We start from the raw sequence: 23,679 nt of genomic DNA on the forward strand, positions 1-23,679 counted from the left end.
TGAAACATGCCTCGAATGACTGGCAGAATTTCAGTGGCCACTTCGAGGTTCAGATGGAAGAAGTATGAGTAACAGCATGGAGAAAGCACTGGGCCTGTTCATTCTGTAGCTACAAGCATTTAATCTGGTTGTGGCCTCACAGGCGTTTGAGGTGAGGGGACTGAGATGACACTGTTTAAGGCCTTGAATTCCCGGGAAAGGATTTAGCTCTGTAGGAAAGAAACTTCATTTTCCTCATCTGAATCGGGGCATAAGTGGGCTTATTCTTTGCTGATTCTTAATTTTTTTTGTTGATTCTTTCAACAAATATTATAGGAACAGTAAACTTAGTATGTCACAATTAACTATTTAGTTATGGTGCCCTTTCTAGTACTATGATTCTATGATGACTTTTAGTTATATTTATTTAGACTGACAAAACAATGGATATGTTTTTGTTCACTGAAATTTTTTGACTCTCATGCTTATACATATCAATATGGTTTTCTTCTCCTTTGAGCTTTCCTAGTATTTTATATCTACTTTATCGCACTTTGTATTTTCATTTCATGACATTATTGTGTATGTATACATGTCTTCTCTTTCTTACTAAATGTTAAACTCCAGGAGGTGGGGCCCATGTGCAACCTATCCTTGTATACTCTACAGTGCTCAGCTTAAGAGGCATTCAAAAATGTGTGTGGAATGAACGGTTTAATTAATATCTGATTCCTAGTGAAGTCCCTGGAGTAAGTTCAAATGTTTCAAGTTACATACTAATTTTTACCTAGAAGATTCCTGCTGGAAATGATTGAAAAGAGTACTTGAGAGGCAAATTTCTCGGCTCTCTCAACACTGTTGCTTTTTTAATTTGTTGGAGATATAGAAAATACCACATTAGTTTGTTATGTTTTTATTATAACAGTAATACACATTCACTATAGAAACTTTATATTATCATAGATAAGCAAAAGGAAGAAATCAAAATCCCCCATAATCATAAGTCAGAAATAAGCAGTTACAGTTTCAGAGGAGTTTTCAAAGTTTTAATATGCATGGCTAATTTGCCCTTTCAGAAAGACAACTATTTTGTGCTGCTTCTAGAAGTGTGAGAATGCTCCTCATTTATGACAACACTGAATATAATCACTAATATTAGTCCTGGCAAAATGGGTAGGAGAAAAAAATCATTCGCTTAGAAATGTGTATTTCTTTGAATACTAATTTAATTGAATTTTTCATGTGTTAATTGACCATTTGCATTTCCTTTGTGAATTGCCTTTTCATATTTTTGCCTATTTTGCTATTGGGATGTTTATCTGTCTCCATTTAAAAAAATATTTTTGAGAGCTGATGTGTATTAATAAACATTTTCCCCAGTCAGGCATTTGCCTTTTACCATATTTCCTTTCAGGGTCACCGATCCGTAGGAAGTAAGTCTAATAAACTAAGTGAATGTCAGATCTATGATCACCTCTTCCTCTCATTTCTAAGCTGAGTCAATGTGAGGAGCTAGAATATCTTCCAGGAATGGAAGCAAGCATAACAACAACCAGTTGGAATATTATTTTCTGTGAGGAGAATTATTTTCAGAAACAATGGTAAAAATAGCATCTAAAAAATTTTAAAAGCCCTTACTTTTGATGATTACTACAAATTTAGAACTAGTATGACTACTTTCTGTTTACCTTTAAGAATATCACATGTAGTACTGGTCTAAAAAGGAAAAGAATGGGAAGTGCGTGCAGGCGATGACAAGTCAGACTTGGTAATTACAGTTAACAGTAACGTCTGTTCATCCACTATTGATGCATTGAAGTATTTCCATGGGATATGTATGGGAGTCATGTATGGCTGTGCCCTGTAAATTCAATAAAGAATGAACACTCTTATGGTTTGGTAACTAAGAAGTTAGCTGGGGGCAATGCTGAAATTCTTTCTTCTTGGAAAATGGAAACTCTGAAGGAGGAGAAAAGTGAAAGGAATTACGAAAGGGAAAAAGGCAAAGAAACATGGCTGGGAGTACAGAAGTACAGAAAAAAGAAGAAAAGGAAAAACAAATAGCCGTGTTTACCCAGGAGATTAAGAAGTGAGGCTTAGACAAAAAATACATTCTTTAAATTTATTATGGGGCAATTATCAAAATATGGTGCAGTGTTCCTTTTATGTCACTTAGATTATGTAAGTGGGGCTTTACACTGTACTTAAAACTGTATGGAACAGTTTTTTAATGTATTAAAGGTATTTATTCCTCATATGGCATAAAAATAGTTAAACATGACTTCCATGGTGCATAAATGTTGAAAGCAGTTTGTGTTTCAAATCTTTTTAATTTTTTAAAGCACGTGCATACAGCTAAGCTGAGCATTAGAAGCCCTGCAAGCTGTTTGCCAGAATTCAAAGTCCTGTCAGATCTCCTATTATTTTCAGATGTTCCTTTACCCGCAGTAGCTTCAGAAGCGAGTAGAAAAACTGATCATTTATAATTGTATTTGGGTTGGATAAATAAAAGGTGCTTGGTTAGGGGCTCTTTCTATTTGAAGTCACTTTAAAATTCAATGAAAAGAACTGGCTAACAGGCCAAAATCTAGGGCTATAATACTTTGTTATTACAAAACCAGCCCCAGTTTGAACCCTTTCCTGGAAGAAAAACCAGGAATATTTATTGACCTGGGATTGTTGGCGTATCTAGGAACAAACTAAGCAACAGATAATAATAATTTTTATTTTTAATCATTTCTCCAAACTCTTGTTCAGTTCAATGCTGTGAGTAGGAAAAGGAGCAATCTGAGATAGAAAGACAAATATAACAGCGGTTAGGTCAAAAACATATAAAGATTATGAAATTATCAAAGTGTTTGTGAAAGTAATGCTAAAATAAAGATGATTTACTTGTATTAAAACACAAATTAGAGGCAAAATTTCAGGCTTTCTGTTAAGTAGTTTTAAAGCCTTGCTTTAAATAGTACTAATTAAATGTAAATAAAGTGAATATAATAGTCTATGAGAGAAATAAAACACAGATGCTCTTATTTCAATTCACTAGTAATTGAAGGGTAATGTACAATTGCTTAAAGAGAAAAAAAAGAATTCAAATAGGGACAATGCTTTTAAAAAATTAGAGAAGAATCACCAAAAATCTGATGAAGATTTGTGAATCATGGTTTCCAAATGGCCATTTGAGCAGCGTGACTCATGTGATATCCTCCCTCCTTGGCCTCTTTCCACAGTCAACCAAAAATTAGTGATGAAAATCACACCAGAAGGAAACATACCAAGAGGTTTTAAATTTAGCCTTATAAACATGGTTTGCATCACTATGGATGCAACACTAAATGCAGGTATTTGGACTACAATGAAAGACAGGTTTAAAAACCACTATTAAAGTTGACTCTTTAATAGTTTGACTTCAATGAAGTGGAAATGGGCTATTTCCTAAAATTTTTCTTAACATTTTTATTTTTTGCCAGCCAGATTTTATTTGCTACCTGATTTATGAGCCCTGACACATGAAGCATATTTCTATGGTTTAAGGTAACTTTTAAGCTTACTGATTTTCACCATTATGCATCCATAACATATTTTATATTATTTCCCCAATATGGCAATACTGAACTAAAGACGATTAAACCAATTTATCTGTTTTCTAATGCCTGATTATTTTTCTGAATTCTATAATGGTTTTACTTTTCTTTCAAATATATATATATATATGTATGTATATGTATTCATACACACAATATGTATATACATATATGTATATATGCCTTCAAATATACATGTATACCTAGTATATATACCCAAATATATATATATACATATATATATACACACATAGATAGATAGATAGATAGATAGATATGGAACTCTGCACACACCCACAAATACCTACACAGAGATCTGCAGAAAAATGTTACCTTCACATGTTCAAAGAGATCCCAAAGAGTTCAAAACCCAGGATTTATAGCACCAATCCACAGAAAGACATAATATTTAAAATCACAAAATACTTTTATGAACTCTGAGACAAACCATACCACACAAACCTGTACACATGAACATGATTAGAAGGCAGACAGACTCTCTTGATTAACTTTAAATAAACTGACATAAAAGTGAAAAATGATACACAAATGATATCTTTTTTTAGCTCAACTATTAAGAAGCCAATTATTACCTGTGAATGTATGCCACACACAATACTTTGAAGACATTTCATAATCAAAGTGAGAAACTCTAAGCACCTGCCTCCAATAGTCATTCTGTGAAACTGCTAATAAAACAAAAACCTGGAAGTCATTATTCCTAGCTCTAAGGCGACATTGTTGTAATTAAGGAAAACCTGTGCATGAGTTGGCGGAGTCCTGTCTTGCGGAGTCCTCGTCCTCGTCGAGTGGGAGGGTCACACTGGGAGAGACTAATAAGGGCAGAGATGCGTCCCCCTTCCCCACTCGCAGGGAGCTCACTCGGGCCACTCCTCGGCGGTGCGGCAGCCCTGGCCGGACTCCACTGCGCCTCTGAGGGGCTCAAACACACATTCAAGGTAAGCTGCGCAGCTTTGCCACCGGCCGTTTCCCTTGATCTCTCGCACACATGCTGGTTCTATATCATCTGCTCGTGTCTCTGGTCATTTGCGTGCATCTGCTTTTCAAGAAAATGTAAAAACTGTGCTACACATGTAAATATGTTTTGGCGGATAAATAATGCACACCTGCAATTACGCATTCCCATAGGTGGCTTAACGACGGGACCAAAAACGTTTGGAACGCTACGGCCACTTTAATATGCTATATATGATGTAGTTTGTGCTCAGATGTTCACATAATGCAGGCTTTATGCGTTATACTTTAGTTCTAGGTGATTTTTCTGGCTACGAGTGTTTGTAAAGGAGAGCTACCAGCACCGCTGATGCGGGTGAGAACAGACATCAAAGACAGAAGAACATATCCATGGGGTTAAATGCACAAAATAAACTCAATAGAAATTCATGCCGTTAGATCGTATTTTTTTGGTCTACGTCTAGAGACGTTACCCACTGGAAACCAGGGGACAGTTAAGGGGCGTAAACTGGCAGACGCGAGGTTCCGGCGCCTAGCTCTCGGGCCCGGGGTTACTTATTCTGACATGCGGGTATTTCTCCCAAGTGCTGCTTCCAGGGGCTGCGCGGGTGGGGACCCCGGGACTAGGGCCTCCCCCAGCCCCGGTCAGCCTCCAGGCGTCCGGCGCTGCTCCTTCATTACCCTGCAGCATGCGCAGCGCGGCCGACCGAGCGCCGCCGCCGTCCTCGCCGTCCCTGCCGCCGCTGCCACCGCCGCGGGAACGTCCAGGTCCCGGCACTCGGAGAACGCGGCCCCCACCTCCGCCGCCTTAGCTGCGAGATCCAGCCGCCACCGCCGTCAGCGCGCCGGCGCCGACGCCACCGCGGCCGTGAGGAGGGAGGCGGCGCCGCGCAGCCCGCTAGGGCACTGCAGGGTCCCGAAGAAGTTTGTTGGCCCGGAACCAAGCGCGCCTCGGCCGCCGGGCACGCTAGCTCATTCTGAGCAGGCGGGCGCGTAAGCGAAACCTGTCCTTGGAAGGGGGAGGGAGGGAGCAGGCGGGTCGGTGGTGGGCTGGCCAGGTTGCATGAGCCCCAGAGGCTGGGAGAGGTGGGGAAATGGAGAGGGACAGGGTACTAGAACTCACTGCCAGCCTCAGGGGACAGTGGGCTGGGGATCAAAAAGAGGAGAACCCAGAACCCGAGAATGCGCAGAGTTTTAATGGAACCATCCAGGAATTGCAGCAGTGAGTGATGGTGAGCCCCAGCTTGAGGTTGGGGAGTGCAAGGGTAAAGGAAATACTTGTGCTGCCTCCTTGCATCCACAATTGCAAGACTGATTGGTCCCGTCTTCTGCTTGGAGGAGAAATCTGAGGAGAAACAAGGTGGGAGGTTGGTTGGGACGCTCAGGAGGAATTTATATGTGCTTGATAATGGAGGGGATGAAATAAAACCACTCCAACATCTCTCCCTACCCCTACCCCAACAAAAAGTGAGAGAGCAATGGCGCTTGCTATTCTCAATCCAAACCAAGCAGCACTGCCGTTTTTTAAAGAGATTAAAACAAACAAACAAACAAACAAGCAAAGAAACACACCACTTTATCAAACGTGTGGTCTCTCAGCATCTCCTTACTGGTGTGTGAGGAGAGAGCTGTAGTGGGACTCAAGCAGAGGTTTTTGGTATGTGCCTGCCAAGGAGAAACTGAGATGTTTAGTTGTTCAGATGGTGCACACGTACCTAAAATCTCTTCCTGAGGAGGCTTGACAGGGTTCTTTGACTGGGAATATGTCTTCAGGATGGAAAAGAAGGAGGCAATCGCCAGGGGTGGAAAAATTCATTCTCTCTCTAGGGGATAGAAAATGGAGAAAGTGACTGGCAGGTGCTTCCATGAGGTTTTGTCCAGCCTGAGCTCTCAAACTGGTAAGGAATCTAAGTTGGGTTTCCTGGGAAAGGAGGGTGGAGGTGTGGTGATAGAGCAGCAGAGCGAGACTGAACCTGATATGAAAAGGCCAGAGAAAAAGCAAAAAGGTGAAAGAAAAGCAAATGTGATTATTATCACAGTTGGGACATTATCTCTGTATCTGAATCATTGTCATCCAAGGAAACCATCTAAAACAGAAAGAAGCCCATGGTATTCTCCAGAAATGGAAAATTTCCATCTACTTTATGGTCTTTCAGTTTAATTTCTCTCGCTGAAATTGTAGTTCATTTTTTTTGAGATATGGAGATAGAAACCATAGTTGTGAGGCTAAGTGGCATCATAATTACAAATTCAAGTGGAAAATGAAAAATTAGTAGGACTAGAGAGAGATGCTAATATATAACCTGGAAAGGATCTTGGAAAAAAGAGAATGAATGGGATTGGAATTGGATTATTCAGGGCAGGCTGCATTAAAGTCATATATCTTAAAGAGGCAGAGAATAAAGAGGCTTAGCAGAAGAGAGCAAGAGAGAGGGCATTCCAGCCAGAAGGAATGGCATGTGTGAAGGCTTAGAGGTGGGAGTGAGCAGTCATGTGCCTGGTAAGACAGAGAATCCAAGCTGGAATGAAACCGGAGATGAGGAGAGCAGATAACACTTGCCAGGGAGAGACTGGAAAGGAGAGGCTGAGAGGCAAAGGGCTCTTTGGGGTGTTATTTTGTAGGCCAGTAGTGATATAATCAGATGAGGAAGTTGCGTATTAAATTTGGAAATTGATAGAAAGAGGGTGAATGCCAGTAGAATACTAGGATATTTGTGAGGCCCAAAGGGTCTCTGATACCTCTTTGAGAACAATCAAAAGGAATTATGAGATTGTAAGATTATTAGGTCATAGAGCCCTTCAGATGGAAAAATTAGGAAAACTGGATAGATAAGGAAATATATATGTTAATTTAAAATTTTAAGTGGTAATGGATCGTTGATATAGATATATCTGTGGAAACAGAGCTAAAGAATTGATATCCAAAAAAATGTAGGTCACTCATAATGGTGGAAGTTGAGAATGGTATCAAAAAAAGTTGATGGAGACAATGATATTTCAGGGAAGTGTATCAATTAACCAAACAAGTTGTTGAGGATGATGAGAATCAGTTAAGCTTGTTTAAAGGGGACCTGAGTTTGGAGACCCTCTGGAAGTAGGTGCTAGTTTTGAAGTGACAGGAGAAATAACACAGAATTTTGAGAAAATGTGGTAGAGTTGATCAGCTTTAGAGGATTATAAACATTAAGAACCAGGAAATATATTTTCTGTGAAGGAAGAGAAATTCAGTAATAGTATGTTTGGTGCGTCTCATTAAATAACTGAACTATGTTCACTGAGCTTTCTTTTAGTAATTTTTTTCTATATTGGTCTGTAATTCTTCACCTCCTATCTTTCTGTAAATGTTAAGTCCATATCTGCATATATTACTTAACAGGTTGAACCTTTCATTTGTTTAATTTTGGAAACGTATTGCCTTAGACTGTGTTCCTACAAATTGATCGAGTACCTACTAAATGCTAGTGTTAGAACATCATTTAATGTTTGAACAAAACACGAATGATAAGACACTTTTTTTTCTGTAAGATATTCAGTATGGAGGGGGATGGAATGTACGTAAGTTATTAAAGTGCAGTATAGACTGTGCTGAAGCAGACAGAGGTGGGAACTGAGCTCTATTAGATTGCAAGACAGTGAATAAATGAACTCTGTGATGGTTCCTGCAGACTTCATGGAAGACATGGTATTTGAATTGCATGTGGAAGGCAGAGTAAATGATCACCAGTTGGAAAGAGAACGGAAAGATATCCCAACAGCCAAAACTGCATGTGCAGAAGCCTGGCACATGTGGGGTAATTGTGAAGGGTTTTATGGAGTGGAGTTTGTTTGGAAGGAGGTAGCAGGCCATGAGACTGGTCAGATGTGTTGAGGACTCCACTAATGGTGAGAGAGTCTTGAGTGGTTCCCTTAGGAACAGCCAATGAAAAACCACCAGGAGACTTCAAAAAAGCAGAGCACTAAAGTGATTAGATCTGTTATGGAAATAGAAGTCTTGAGCAGTAGGGATATAGAATCAAGGGGAACGAGACTGAAACAGAGGAATCTAGTTTGGGGTCTCCTGCACTTTTACAGATGAGAAATGGTAAGGACGTGAAGTAAATCAGTTTTTGTGAGGATGAATAAGTTGGTATGGATTCAAAGGAACTTTGTAAAAGTAGATTTGATAGACTTGATAGAGATTTGATATGGGAGGGGTAAAGAATGAATTAAAGCGGATTTTGAAATGTCTAACTCAGATTATTAAGGTAAAAAGGATGCCTGTAATTAAAATATAAAGGTCAAGAGCTTTCTGTAGATTGTAATAAGGGCAGAAACCTTGCCTAAGCTGCATCCGACTTCTGCAAACCAACTTCAATTTCATTATTGGTGAAATTATGAAATAATGCTAAATCTAGTCCTAAGATGTTGAGATTTTTTGTCCTATTATTGGCTTGGAATTTAACTCTATAGGCATGTCTTTTCAGCCGGTTTTCTCTAATAGTTGATAGACTCTGCTCTAGCTTCACTAAAGATAGATTCTAAAGATTGGTAAAAGATGTGTTAACACCTGTTTTTTGGTTTTTTTTTGTTTGTTTGTTTGTTTGTTTTGCTTATTTAAAAGATCTGTGACTTCACAACACTATGGCCAGATTTTCTTGGAGTTATGTACAGGCATATTGGAGGGTAGTCAAGAAGTTTGATTTAAGAATCAAACCCCTACCCAGTCACACGGCATTACTCTTTGTAATGAATGCTCTGAGAACATGGGTTTAGTCATGTAACAAATCAAACTTACTTTTTTAAAAGTTGAAATGTGTTGCTCATTTAACAGCCTACATAAAGTGAATCAGTACTCTTTTCTATTTTCTCCTTTTTCTTCTTTCACTTGTCTTTTCCGTGTTATTTTCTATTTATGTCTTAACTCTAACACTCAGACTCTTTACCTAATACCAAATTTCAAAGATGCAGAATGAGCATTATAAAATGATTCATGTTCTGTAGGCAGATTTGGTTTGGTTTACTCAAAAGTTTGTGCTGAGAAGCCCCTGACCATCTTATCTAGCAAGCCTACTATTTCATCATCCTATTTACTCTGCTTTCCTTTAGTTCCTAGTGTCTGTCTTTCAAAGATGATGTGTATGTTTGTTTATTTTTGGTCTCCTTTACCAGAGTGACACCAGGGACTTCCCCTATTTGGCTCACTGCTGTATCCCCAGTGACTACTATATCCCCTGTGGCACATAGTAGGAATCTCATTGTATGGATGGAATGAAAGATTAAGGTTTTCCACTGCTCTTTTCTGTCTTTTCTATGCTCTGTGTACATTAATCTAGATTGACAAAAAATTTTTAAAAATCCATCTCCTAGAGTACCTGGGTGATTTAGTTGATTGAGCGTCCAACTTCAGCTGGGATCATGATCGTGCAGTTCAAGAGTTTGAGCAGCACAGAGCCCACTTTGGATCCTCTGTCCCCTTCTCTGTGCCACTGCCCTGCTTCCATTCTCTCTCTCTCTCTCTCTCTCTCTCTCAAAAATATATAAGGAATAAAAAAATTCATGTCCTAATTAAAATATTTTCAGTGTCATAGTTGCCTTACAGGTTTTCAAGAGCTGAATAATGGAAACTTAAAGGACAATGACTCCTTTTTAAATTGCCTTATGCCAACCAGTATCAAAACTATTCCACTTGGGCAAGGATGGTGAGAATAATGGGTTAGAAGTAGAGGTCATAGCCAGACCTTCAGTCGGTCTTTATCTCTTTGTTGTCATAGCATTGGGAAATAGGTTATAGATAGGGCTATCTGGATGATTTTAGACGGTTCATCGGCTCCTCGGCACTGTTGTCTGCTCAAGACTGGCAGTACTGGGAATACTCACACTTAGAACTTTGGTACTTTGTAGTGCTGGGAAAGAACTACAGCCTGGATCTGGATAGCTTTTTTTTTTTTTTTTTTTTTTTAAGTTTATTTACTTATTTTGAAAGACAGAGCGATCAGGGCAGGGGCAGAGAGAGAGGGAGAGAGAAAATCCCAGGCAGGCTCCACACCACCAGTGGGGAGCCTGATGTGGGCCTTGGACTCATGAACCTTGAGATCATGACCTGAGCTAAAACCAAGAGTCGGTTGTTCAGCCAACTGAGCCACCCAGGCACCCCCCAGGATCTGGCTAGCATCTTGATAAAGAATAGCTACAAATTTAAAGGAAGTATATAGGGAAGTTAAAGGTCTATCTCACATCCTGATAGTAAACATCATGGTGTAACAGCACTGGCTTCTTAGTGAAGAAGAGCTGGACTTGTATCTCAGGCTCTGGGATCTTCTCTATGAGCTTTAATGTTTCATATCTGTAGAATGAGGGCCTGGTACTTGTCTTCTGTACTCTCCTTAGGCCCAGGCAACAAGGTCCCTGCTCTGGGCCTTACATTTTGGAAGGCCCTTATGTGGCCTTGCTCTGGATGTGCTTCTGCTCTCAGGGTTAGGAGTCCACAGATATAAGGGGACCCATCCACACAAAGCTCAAGCTGCTAGTTGAGGCTCTGGGAACCCAAGATCCTGAAATTCCTTGACCAAAGGACCCTTAGTCCTCTTATAAGATCTGGCAGACCTCTTCCTTGGATTCGTCTTTCCAGGGGCAAACCAAGTCACTGGTGGGAACACTCTTAGGCCCAAGCAGGTATCAAGGAGTGACTGCTTGCAGGTGTTATGGACAGAGCTTAGACTTATTGGTATCTTCCCATACATGTAGGTGAGGCCCCTCATGGTGCAGACCAAGCCAAGAATGGGAAAAAGTGAGGGAAGAGCTTTGGTCCAGGCCAGAGTCTAGTTAATCCCTTGTAGCCTGCTGTATTCAATTCCAAACTTGACTTGGGCTTTCAAGTCTTTGTGAAGGTATACTTGCCAAGATAAAAGGAAAAAACATATTTCTTCTTAGTCTTATTAGCTTTATTTTTAACTTTCATATATTTAGACATATGTTATGTGGATCTCTTGTCCTATAATGTGATAGTGTTAGGAAGAGACATGCCTGCCTCTCAAAAAATACACATATAAAAGAAATTGTGCTTCAGAAAATGAGAACATGTGTAACCAATATTCCCCACATCCTTCTTAAAATGTATCATGAGCCATCTTTGTACAAGTTTTGAAAAAAGTGATTTGAGGCTTTTAGTAACATCCATATCCACATATATTATTCTGAGGCTCTTCACTGGGCAGTCCATTGGGACAGCATTGAAGGTCTGTGTTAACATTTAAATCTTACCTAAGAAGAGCAATAAGTTAAATTGTGACAACATTGGCTTGTATAAATTTATCAAACTATCTTGATGGTCATCTAGCTGAGGGGACAAAATAGAAAATTGGGAAGTTTTGATGATGGAGGAGATTGTGGACAAAGCCCAGAATTGAGAATTCCTGGAGGGCACTGGAGGTGGGTCCAGAGCAGCAAGAAGTAGCCTGAGGGTTCTGGGGACAGTGAGAAGGATCTGGAGGAGAGGTCCAGAAAGACCCTAAGGGAGGTTTTTCCCACCCTGCAACTGCCTGAAGCAGAGGTTAAGGATCTGGAAAAGGTGTTTTGTTTTAACCTATACAAAGATTTATTTTGAGACCTTTATCAAGCTTTTTTTTTTTTTTTTTTCAAATGTTCCTAGTGGGAAAAAAAATGTTCCTAGTGGAGGGGAGTATATCTGTACTTAATCAGGATCAAAACAATAGAAACCTCAAATAGTAAACATGTTTTAAATGTATAAAGAGATGTACACCTGAAACTAATATAACCCTGTATGTTAACTATACTGGAATTAAAATAAAAAGCTTAAAAAGAGAAAAATTAAGAATTTAATGTACGAATAGATATTATGTTCATGGTAATGATCCTTGAAATATTATAAGATCTTAAAATGCTTGATGAATTATAAAAGATTAAATTATCATCACTACAGATTTAAAGATAAGTATGTTTTTCTATATCTTAAGATTTGGAAATTGGCAGTCTGTTACTTATTTTAATTCAAAGAATGTTTATTGAGCCCCTACTTTCACAGATACTATGCTAGCTGCTGAGGATAAGGTGATGGACAAGACAGACATAGTCTCTGCCTTCAAGGGAGAGTAGAGTTGAGTGGGGGCAATAAACATATGTCCACAGACAGAATTGTCTGAGCTAGAGAATAATGGGGCAAGGACACTTACCTGTCAGGTAAGAGCTCTTCCACCCAGTAACATTTACATTGAGAGGTGTAGGATGAACAGGACCCAGTGTGATCCAGGTTGAGGAAACAGCATGCACAAAAGTCCTGAGGTTGGAAAGAACATGGGAATTTGAGGGATAGGATATCAGTGAAGAGGACAGTACCAAGTGAAGCTGGAGAGGAGAGTAGGAGCTAAAGTACTCAGGGCCTAGAAGGCCATAGAAAGGCTTTCGGATTACATGTAAAGTACAATGGGAAACCATTTAAAGCGTTAAAGCAGGGGAGTGACATGATTCAATTTTTATTTTAAGAAAAGCTCTCCTGTGCTATGTAGTAAGTGAATATGGTCAGAAGCTGATAGCAGATTTGAGGGGAAATGAGTTAGGAAGTTGTTGGGAATCTACACCAGGGTAACCTGAATTAGGATTATGGCAGAAGAATGGAGGGCAGTGGATGGATTTGAGATGGGTATGGGGTAATACTGATATGACTTGCTGATTGTTTGGATGTGGGAGATGGTGATAAGGAAGACAGAAGCATCAGCGTGATGCTTGAGTTCCTGGTTTGAGCATTTTGATGGGCACTAATTGAGACTGGGAAGAGCATGAGAAGAGTAAGTTGTGGTTGAGAATCAAGCATTTAACTTGGACATATTAAATTACAGGTGTCTTGTGCACCATCTAAGAGGAAATATAGAATAGGCAGCTGGCTACAGTCTAATGTTCAGAGAAGACTGGATTGGGGATAGAAATTTTAGATTCATCTGACAGGTACTGTTCAAAGCCAAGAAATGGTGAGATCACCTCAAGAGACATTATAAAGACAAGGTGGGGAAAGCCCACAGATCCCAGGATTAAGATATCAGGTAGCAAAAAGATTTGAGAAGGGATTTAGAGAGAAATCCCAGAGAGTGTGAGGGCTGGGATGACCAATGAGAATGAAGATTTCAAGGAGAGAGTAGGCAGCTATAGGAAGTACCACCAAGATTTGAATTAAATGGGGAGAACAAAGAATTCTCTCAAGTTCTTGCTGAACTTGGTGAAAGGCATTTCATTAGAGGGTGGAATGGCAATTCATCAATAACTAGGACATTTAGTCAACTAAACATAACATCTTATTCTTCAAGCGTTTTGCATAAATGAGATTGAAGCTAAGTGCTATGAACCGCTAAGTGACTCAAGGAAACAGTTGGGAGACCTCAAGATTGAGTTAATATACATATGGCTATATAGCTCTCTGGGTCTTTGTTGCTGTAAGAGGGACCAAAGCTTCAATGAACATAAATTTATGGGTGCTTTGACATTTTCCCATTGTCCAAATATCACTATCAACCTCAGGCTGAGGAGACAACTGAACTTTTACTAATTATTTTATTTATTTATTTATTTATGTATTTATGAGAAAGAGTGCACACATGCATAAGCGGTAGAGGGGCACAGAGAGAGGGAGAGAGAGAGAATCTGGAGCAGATTCCCGCCTCAGTGCAGAGCCTTACACAGGGCTTGATCTCAGGACCCTGAGATCATGGCCTGAGCTGAAATCAAGAGTCAGACACTTAACTAACTGAGCCATCCAGGCACCCCCAATTTTTATTATTATTTATGAATATGTAGAGCAAACACTTATAATAGTAGGTAATTGGTATGAATACTTAATATGTTCAAGGACCTCTACTATACTTTCCCCAGTTGTTAAATAATTTATTGCTGGTGTTATTATCAGTTTTCAGGTAAATAAACGAAGGCTTAGTGAGATTACATAACTTGTTTATAAGTGGCAAAGCCCAGACATAAGCCATGGTTTTAATCTCTATACTACACTGCTAATTTATCAACTAATAGAAGTCACTTAGGAAAAATGTCTATTCAAGTCCTCTGCCCATTTTTTAATTATGGGTTTTTTTTTTTGTTTTTTTTTGGTGTTGACTTGTATAAGTTCTTTACATATTTTGGATATTAACTCCTTATCAGATGTATCATTTCAAATATCTTCTCCCTTTCAGTAGGTTGCCTTTTTGTTCTGTTGATGTTTTCCTCTACTGTACTAAAATTTTGTTGACAGTTTCACATCTGTGTTCAAAAGAGATTTGCCAGTAATTTTCTCTTTCTTACAATATCATTGTTGAGTATATTGTAATAATTTTGCTGCCTTAATGATTTACCTGTGTTCTCTTGGTCTATTCTCTGAAAAATTTTTTAAATGAAAGGTCAGTGATAATTTCTGCTTAAATATTTGGTAAAATTTTCTGATTTAATTCATATGTACCTGAAGATTATTTGCATGGTAATTTTTTATTGAATATTTAATGACTATAGTAGTGTAAAACTTCTTTTATTCTTGTCTATGTGTTAGTAATTGAAATCCCTTTAAGTAACAAAAATGTCTAGAAGATAAAAAAATTTGTGGTTAAAAATAAAAAAATCAAGGATCTCTGATAATTAAATTAGTATTTTTGAGTTCATTTATTTGAAATAGAATTAATTGCTTTAACAACTACTAACTGAAATAATAGGATAAGTTTGCAAAGTCATATGAGGATTAAGACTATATCTAGATGAAAGAGTTTAAAAGAAATAAGGCATAAAACCAGCTGTTTGATATTTAGAACCACACACGATTTTAGTGTTGCAATTGCTACTTCTAGCTATTCATCCAGAAATATCTAAAATCTTGAATTAATTTTAAAGTGCTGATCTTAGAGTATTTGGCACATGCTGAATACCAAAGATGATAACTTTAGTTTTTTTCTAGAGTGTGTACTGACAACATTTAGACATTGGTGTGATGGATTCTTTTATATTTGACTCTTGAATAAAATTTAAATGATGGCAAATAAATGATTCAATATTATTTGCATATTTAGAAGTCTTAGAATAGCTATTCTAATAATACTGCAGTTGTTAAATACACTGAAGGAGCTGTTATATTTTTACTTACAGTTTATTTTCATGTTATTTCACTATAAAAATTAATTTGCATACTATTTAAGTTTTCCATTTTCGGGATTCTGTTTACTAAATCTTTTACTGTAATACCTATAAAGTAGTAGTCTATATTTAGAAAAACAAATGGTTATGGATGATAACACATTAATGTTAAATATGATGCCAGTGGTAGGCTCAGGCAGGAATTATATATATCCATTCTTTTCTTTAAACATAAGGAAAGATTGCTTTTCACATGTATCTATAGTAATCACTCCAGTAGCAGTGATTATTCCTCCCAGTAACAACATAGTTATGTTTATAGAAAATGTAACATCAGTTAAGACAAAATGTGTAACACTAATATATAGAAGAGAAAATAGAATTGTGAATAATAAGATTATATTGTAAAAATATAAATCCATTGTAGATGACACCAAAAGAACAGGTGACAAGAACAATAGGTAAATTGGATGACATAAAAGTAAATTTCTTTGTAGCAAAGGACACAATCAAGAGAGTGAAGAGGTAACCCACAACAAGGAGGAAAATATGGGCAAATCATATGTCTGAAAGGGACTAATATCCAGAATATATAAAGAACTCCTACAATTCAACAATAGCCAGATTATAAAATGGGGAAAGGATTTAATAGGCATTTCTCTAGAGAAGATATACAAATGGAAATAAGCATATGAAAAGACCTTCAACATCACTAATCCTTAGGGAAATGAAAATCAAAAACATAATGAGATACCCTCTCATACCCATTAGGATGGTTGCTATTAAAAAAATAATAATAAGGTTGATGAGGATGGAGAGAATTTGGAACTGTTGTGCATTGTTTGTGGGAATATAAAATGGTGTAGCTGGTATGGCAAACAGTATGTTGGTTCTTAAGAAAATTAAAAATAGAATTATCATATGATCCAGCAATCCCATTTCTGGGTATGTACCTAAAAGAATTGACAGCAGGGTTTGGACAGGTATTTGTACATTCATGTTCATAGTAACATTATTCACATTAGCCAAAAGGCAGGAGCAACCCAAGTATACATCAGTGGATGACTGGATAAACAAAACATGGAATATATATACAGTGCAATATTATTCAGCTTTAAAAAAGGAAGGAAATTTTGGGGTCTCCTGGGTGGCTGTCTGTTAGCCACTGGACTCTTGATATCAATTCAGGTCATGATCTTACTGTTGTGGGATCTAGTTTGCATTGGCTCCATGCTGAGCAGAGCTTGCTTGGGATTCTCTCGCTCTCTCTCTCCCTCTCTCTCTCTCTCTCTCAAAATAAATAAACTTAAAAAATTAAAATAAAAAGGAAGGAAATTCTGACATATGCTTCAACATGAATGAACTTTAAGGATATTATGCTAAATGAAATGAAGTCACAAAAGGATAAATACTGTATGATTCCACTTATATGAGTTACCTAGAGTAATCAAATTCATAGAGTCAGAAAGTAGAGTGGTAGTTGCCAAGGATTGGGGAGGGAGAAATGGGGAGTTAATGTTCAATAGTTATAGAGTCTCAGTTTTGCAAGATGAGAAATTATGGATGATAGTGATGATTACACAATAATATGATGGTACTTAATTCTACCTAAAAGTGATGAAGATTTTAGATTTTATGTTAGGTGTATTTTACCAGGATTTAGAAATATATATATATATATATATATATATATATATATATACACACATTTATATATATACATATATATATACACACACATATATATGTGTATGCATATATGTGTGTGTGTATATATATATGTGTATATATATGTCTATATTTCTAAATTGCATACATAAAATCATTTTAAAGTGGTATAGCTTTAAAAAACACATGAAAAGAAGAGAAAATTTAAGTTATAAGAGGCTGTGTGGACATTGATAATTAGGAAGTAATCTGAAAATATTTTTGAAACTTTTTAATACACACTAAGGTGTATATTGATAAATTATGTATAACTACATATATAATCATATATCCAATTATATAATTCTATGTAGTGTAAAAATCTATTGTGTTCTCTTTGGTGATGAGGATTTTCTAGAGATAATGATGAAAGGAATTGTAAGCTCAATTCCAGTATTTTGTTTTGTTGCAGACCTGCAGCCACTTGTTCACATGGTTTCGAGGCACAATGAGGCATGCTGGCTCTTGGAAACTTTGGCTCTGGATGGCAATGCTTCTGCTTCCTGCTTCCACTTCCGTGACGGTCAGGGACAAGTCAGGTATCCAGGCCACCTCTTTTGTCCAGTCACCAAATGTTATTTATAGTCTTCAAGTTATTTTTAAAACTCATCGAAGTAAATTGTTGGGGTTAAGGAGGCCATAGATTAAATCTACAAGTACAAAATAAATTCATTCTTTTTTCCCATTGACCTTTAATTTTGCACATTGAGAATTTCTAAAATCACCTCATTTTCCCATATTATATTAGTCTAAATAGCCTTTCCTTCCTTTCATTGATATTTACTAATATAAATATATGTGTGTGATTCTCTGCATGTACTTTTCTTCTTTTACCCCTTGTCGTAAGTTAGAAGTACATATGTTTATCACTAATTAGGATTAACCAGGGACATGTCTAATCTTAATTAGGGAAAAGTGAAAACTAGGAGATATAAAAGGAAATGTAGTTTAAGTAAGTTTTATAGTATCTCAGATGAAATGTACAAAAGATGAACAGTTGTTAGAGCACTTAGCACTAAATAGATATTTATTTGCAGTTATTAAATATCACCTTCACAAATATTTCCAAAGGGCTTGAAGGCAGTTTGAAACATTTACTCTCATCTCTGATTTTTAAAAATAATTACATGCCTAATTTGGAAAACTTTTCTTGAACTTTGAGTATGTATACACTACTGATTTAGATGTACTTTTAAGTCAAACTAGACACACTAGAGAAGCCATTTGCTAAGCAAAGAGACACTTCAACTCTCCTACGCAAAGGATCACATATAATGTATTCTGACGGTGGTCACATATGATGATGCATTCTGAAACTATGAGTCTTATTGTGCCTACTATTTTGACTATATCTTTAAGAAGTATTGCTAAGGGGTATAAACACGCTCTAGTAGAGACTTCTGAGTTTGAAGCACACATAAAAACAGTCTAAGATATAACAAATCTTAATCTCTTAGTGTTATGTAAGTCTTTGTGATTTTTTAAAAATTTTTTAAATTTATTTTTGAGAGGGAGAGAGAGAGAGAGAGAGAGAGAGAGAGAGAGAGAGAGAGAGAGAGAGAGACTGAGCAGGGGAGGGACAGAGAGAGAGGAAGACACAGAATTGGGAGCAGGCTCCAGGCTCTGAGCTGTCAGCACAGAGCCTGATGCGGGGCTCAAACTCACAGACTGCGAGATCATTACCTGAGCTGAAGTCAGACGCTTGACTGACTGAGCCACCCAGGCGTCCCAGTCTTTGTGATTTTTATATTAATTCGTCAGGAGGTGCATTTCCTAATAATCCACATGAAAGTTTGAATATTCTGCCACCGTATCAATGATATCCTGAGGCTGTCATGCTTTTTTGGGGGAAAACACTTTCCTTCCTCAGTGAGAAATAAATCAGAAGTGACTCATGGCAAAAGGAAGTCCATAGGGCAAGGGGCGTTCACTCTGATGATGTTTTGACTCTTAATTTCTTTATGTCCTCTCCTTTTTTTTTTAAATTTATATCCAAGTTAGTTAGCATATAATTCAATAATGATTTCAGGAGTAGAATCCAGTGACTCATCACCTACATATAACACCCAGTGCTCATCCCAGCAAGTGCCCTGCTCAATGCCCCTTGCCTATTTAGCCCATCCCCTCACTCAAGATCCCTCCAGCAACCCTCAGTTTGTTCTCTGTATTTAAGAGTCTCTTATGTTTTGTCCCTCTGCCTATTTTTATATTATTTTTGCTTCCCTCCCTTATGTTCATTTGTTTTGTATCTTAAATTCCACATATGAGTGAAGTCATATGAAATTTGTCTTTCTGTGACTAATTTTGCTTAACATAGCACACTCTAGTTCTATCCATGTTATTGGTAATGGCAAGATTTCATTCTTTTTGATTGACAAGTAATATTCCATTGTATCTATGTACCACATCTTCTTCTTTTTTTTTATTTAACTTTATTTTTTATTTTTTAAAATATACATCCAAATTAGTTAGTATATAATGAAGCAATGATTTCAGTAGATTCCTTAATGGCCCTTACCCATTTAGCCCATCCCCCTACCACAACCCCTCCAACAACCCTCAGTTTGTTCTCCATATTTATGACTCTCTTTTGTTTTGTCCCCCTCCCTGTTTTTATATTATTTTTGTTTTCCTTCCCTTATGTCCATCTGTTTTGTCTCTTAAAGTCCTCATATGAGTGAAGTCATATGATTTTTGTCTTTCTCTGACTCACTAATTTCACTTAGCATAATACCCTCCAGTTCCATCCATGTAGTTGCAAATGGCAAGATTTCATTCCTTTTGATTGCTGGGTAATACTCCATTGTATATGTATATCACATCTTCTTTATCCATTCATCCATCGATGGACATTTGGGCTCTTTCTATACTTTGGCTATTGTTGATAGTGCTGCTATAAACATGGGGGTGCATGTGTCCCTTCGAAACAGCACACCTGTATCCCTTGGATAAATGCCTAATAGTGCAATTGCTGGGTCGTAGGGTAGTTCTATTTTTAATTTTTTGAGGAAGCTCCATACTGTTTTTCAGAGTGGCTGCACCAGTTTTCATTCCCACCAGCAGTGCAAAAGGATTCCTCTTTCTCTGCACCCTCGCCAACATCTGCTGTTGCCTGAGTTGTTAATTTTAGTTATTTTGTTTGTTCCCTCCTTTTAAGAAGCATTAGTAGGTAATGTGATTTGCAACTTAAAAGGAGAGGATAAGACTTCTTTGATTAGAAAGGAAAATGAATCTTTGGTTGAGATGGACACAGTTTTAGGGACATGCTAGTGCATAATCAATGCTTTTAACAATAATAATGATTTGAAGGATCTACAATAAATCAATTTCCAGTTTTAGTTTGACCAAGAATCATCTGGGGTATTGATTCCTAAATCCCACTCTGAGATTGCCATTATGCAAGACAGGCTGGGGTGGGATTCAGCAATTAATTTCTTTAACAGACTCCCCACGTGAATCTAATATGATATGTCTAAGGAAAACACTTGTAGAAATACTCACCTGTGGGAGTATTAACCGACATTTTTGTCTTTTTTTTTTTCTTTTTTAGCTGGTTATCTTGCATCTTACCTACCAGGTTTTCTTTATTTTATTTTATTTTATTTTATTTTATTTTATTTTATTTTATTTTATTTTATTTTATTTATTTTTTGTTATTTTTTCCTTTAGTAACTTTTTTAAGTTAAAAAACCATGGTAGGAACCCAACATGGCATCTACCCTCTGAAGAAATATCTAAGTGTATATATAATTCAGTATTGTTAACTATAGGCACAATGTTGTGCAGCAACATTAGAACTTAATCATTTTACACTACTGAAACTTCCCCATTTTGGAATTCCCCTGAATGTTTTGCTTTTGCAGCTTTCGTATCACAATTATTTTCTTTTTAATTTTTTTAATGTTTATTTATTTTTGAGAGAGAGAGAGAGACAGAGACAGAGCACGAGTGGGAGTTGGGGCACAGAGAGAGGGAGACACAAACCGAAGCAGGCTCCAGACTCTGAGCCACCAGCACAAAGCCCAATGCAGGGCTCGAACCCATGAACCACAAGATCATGACCTGAGCCGAAGTCGGACACTTAACCGACTGAGCCACCCAGGTGCCCCATGGTATTGCAATTCTTTAATCAGGTTCTATTTATTGTATGTAGGACTACTAAAATGCATATATTCTGGTCCAATTAACTTTACCAAAGTTATCTTTCTGAAAGATTTTCCTAAGGAGTGTGAATTCAGAATTAATCTGAACTCTTAACAAGATTCACATAACATGAAGCACTGAGAGAAAGTAATACAGACAAAAATTAAGAGTTGATTTTTATCAGGCTGTTTGGTAGAAGGTGCTCCTGAAGCAACACATACTGAACATGCCATGGCAATTGCTTAACTTCAGGTATCATTTGAATTAACTGAAAATGTTTGCACAGCACTGTCATAAGGATTATTGAAGAATATGACACGCTGGGCATGGCCTGACAGGGGGCTCTTGTGTCTTGTGTCTCTGATTCACAGTGCAAGGTTCCCTTTTTAGTTTCCTCATGTGCAGACCTGTGTGTGTGGTCACTAACCATTTACCGGAGGGAAGTGATTACATCTAAAAATAAAATATAACAAATCTGAGGGAGAGGCTAGGGTTTCAACTTTGGAGTCTGTGAAGTTGTCAACAGTCTACTGTTAAACCTAAATATACGAAGGATAAATTGAGTCTTTTAATTGCTTTATTTTAACTCTATAGTATATTTAATGATACTTGGAATATAGTTCCAGTTGGGATAGAATTCAAGAGTAATATGGAAAGATGCAATACAACTTGAATTTTAAAATCTTGAAGCCATTAAGAATTCAGTTATTTCTTATTCTTTTATCAGTTTTACTATTACATTGATATTATGAGTTAAGGCATATTTATATATTTTCATATTGTAGATAAATAATTTGAATGTGGCAGTTTTAGCTCAGTTGTCAAAAGAGAATCATATTAAAGAGAAGAGAATTGTATTAAAAACATACATTGTATAGATCTTAAAATCTGCATTAAATTTTCTTAAAACTTTCCACTGTGATAGAAGTTTATGTATTATGTTTATGTAATTAAAGTTTCCTCTTTTTCTTTTACTTTCCTAAATCTGGTCTAAGGCCAAGTACTGAGTTATCATCAAAAATAATAAAAACAGAAGACCAGAGTAAGGAAATGCAGCAAAAAAACATACCCACAAAACAAAACAAAACAAAACAAAAAACAAACCAGACTTGATAAAAGGAGAGATGATAGAATGCCATTTCTTTTACTTATGGTAAAACTTCATGTTAAGTGTCTAGATGGAATTGATTATAAACTTAGGCCCTAGACCATACACATATACCTTTTAAAGCTAGTTTACTATCAATTATAAGGAAAAACTGTTATTCTGAAATTTGGCTTTTATTAATTGAAACACACTGCACTCTTAAACTCAAGAGTGGAAAGTGTGCTATCGTATGGAGAGTTTTGTGTTTTTAAGAATTCCTCATGTTCAATGTGGTGCCATGTAACTGACAAATATGCTATGTACCTCCTAAATTTTTAAAGTGGAGGAAAGTTTCACAATTATAAATAAATATTATAGGTCCTAACCAGGTATTCTTTGGAGGAACAGCTTTGTTTTAAAAGCAACAACAAGGGGCGCCTAGGTGGCTCAGTCGGTTAAGCAGCCGACTTCGCCTCAGGTCATGATCTCGTGGTCCTTGAGTTCGAGCCCTGCGTCGGGCTCTGTGCTGACAGCTCAGAGCCTGGAGCCTGTTTCAGATTCTGTGTCTCCCTCTCTCTGACCCTCCCCCATTCATGCTCTGTCTCTCTCTGTCTCAAAAATAAATAAACGTTAAAAAAAAAAATAAAAAAATAAAAACAACAACAACGACGACAAACCCACAAGATGCTATAAGGATTTTGTGATCTTTTGTGACTTTTCTGTTAAAATAGCTGTGTTCTCACTTTTTTTGTTTTCATGTTTGGTCACTTTTCCATATTATTTTTGTTATATTCTGGTCCCTCGATCTTTACCTACTATTTATTAACCAGTGTTTTTCTCCAAACCTGGGACACTCTGTAATCCTTTTCAAAGATATTGTCAAAGTAGGAAATGTACAGGGGCCTGCGGGCAACCTGTAACAATAAAATAAAAAGGACTGCTTCCCCTGCAGTCCAACGGGAAGTCTGTTTTAGTCTTTTTTAGAAAAAGTGTGAAACACCTAAAGGTCTTCTTTGCTCTATTTATGAAAAGAAAAGAAACCAATTCTGTCTCTTGGGTAAATTGCTACTTTTCACGTTCCAGACTCTAATCTTGAGGCAAATGCTGTGT

At 37.2% G+C, this 23,679-nt stretch overlaps 1 protein-coding gene and 1 long non-coding RNA gene across 9 annotated transcripts in view; one reads left to right on the top strand and one right to left on the bottom strand.

The window, feature by feature from the left end:
- Positions 1-2,684: 2,684 nt before the first annotated feature.
- On the bottom strand, positions 2,685-5,203 carry LOC122238662. Its single transcript, XR_006217702.1, has 2 exons — positions 4,157-5,203; positions 2,685-2,766 (listed from the first exon to the last, which is right to left on the bottom strand). It is a non-coding gene; the product is annotated as an uncharacterized LOC122238662 (long non-coding RNA).
- Positions 5,204-5,225: 22 nt separating this feature from the next.
- COL19A1 (collagen type XIX alpha 1 chain) overlaps positions 5,226-23,679 on the top strand; it is a 394,980-nt gene continuing 376,526 nt past the window's right edge. For 7 of the 8 annotated variants that reach the window (XM_042986625.1, XM_042986628.1, XM_042986630.1 and 4 more), the window contains exons 1-2: positions 5,226-5,531; positions 17,752-17,878. In XM_042986625.1, coding sequence (XP_042842559.1) covers positions 17,788-17,878 — 91 coding nt within the window. In that variant the 5' untranslated portion in view covers positions 5,226-5,531; positions 17,752-17,787. Of the gene's footprint in view, positions 5,532-6,365; positions 6,437-17,751; positions 17,879-23,679 lie in introns of all 8 variants that reach the window. The other variant, XM_042986624.1, reaches the window with a different exon arrangement.

The sequence above is a fragment of the Panthera tigris genome, chromosome B2 (genome assembly GCF_018350195.1).
Source record: "Panthera tigris isolate Pti1 chromosome B2, P.tigris_Pti1_mat1.1, whole genome shotgun sequence".
Taxonomy (NCBI): Eukaryota; Metazoa; Chordata; class Mammalia; order Carnivora; family Felidae; genus Panthera; species Panthera tigris.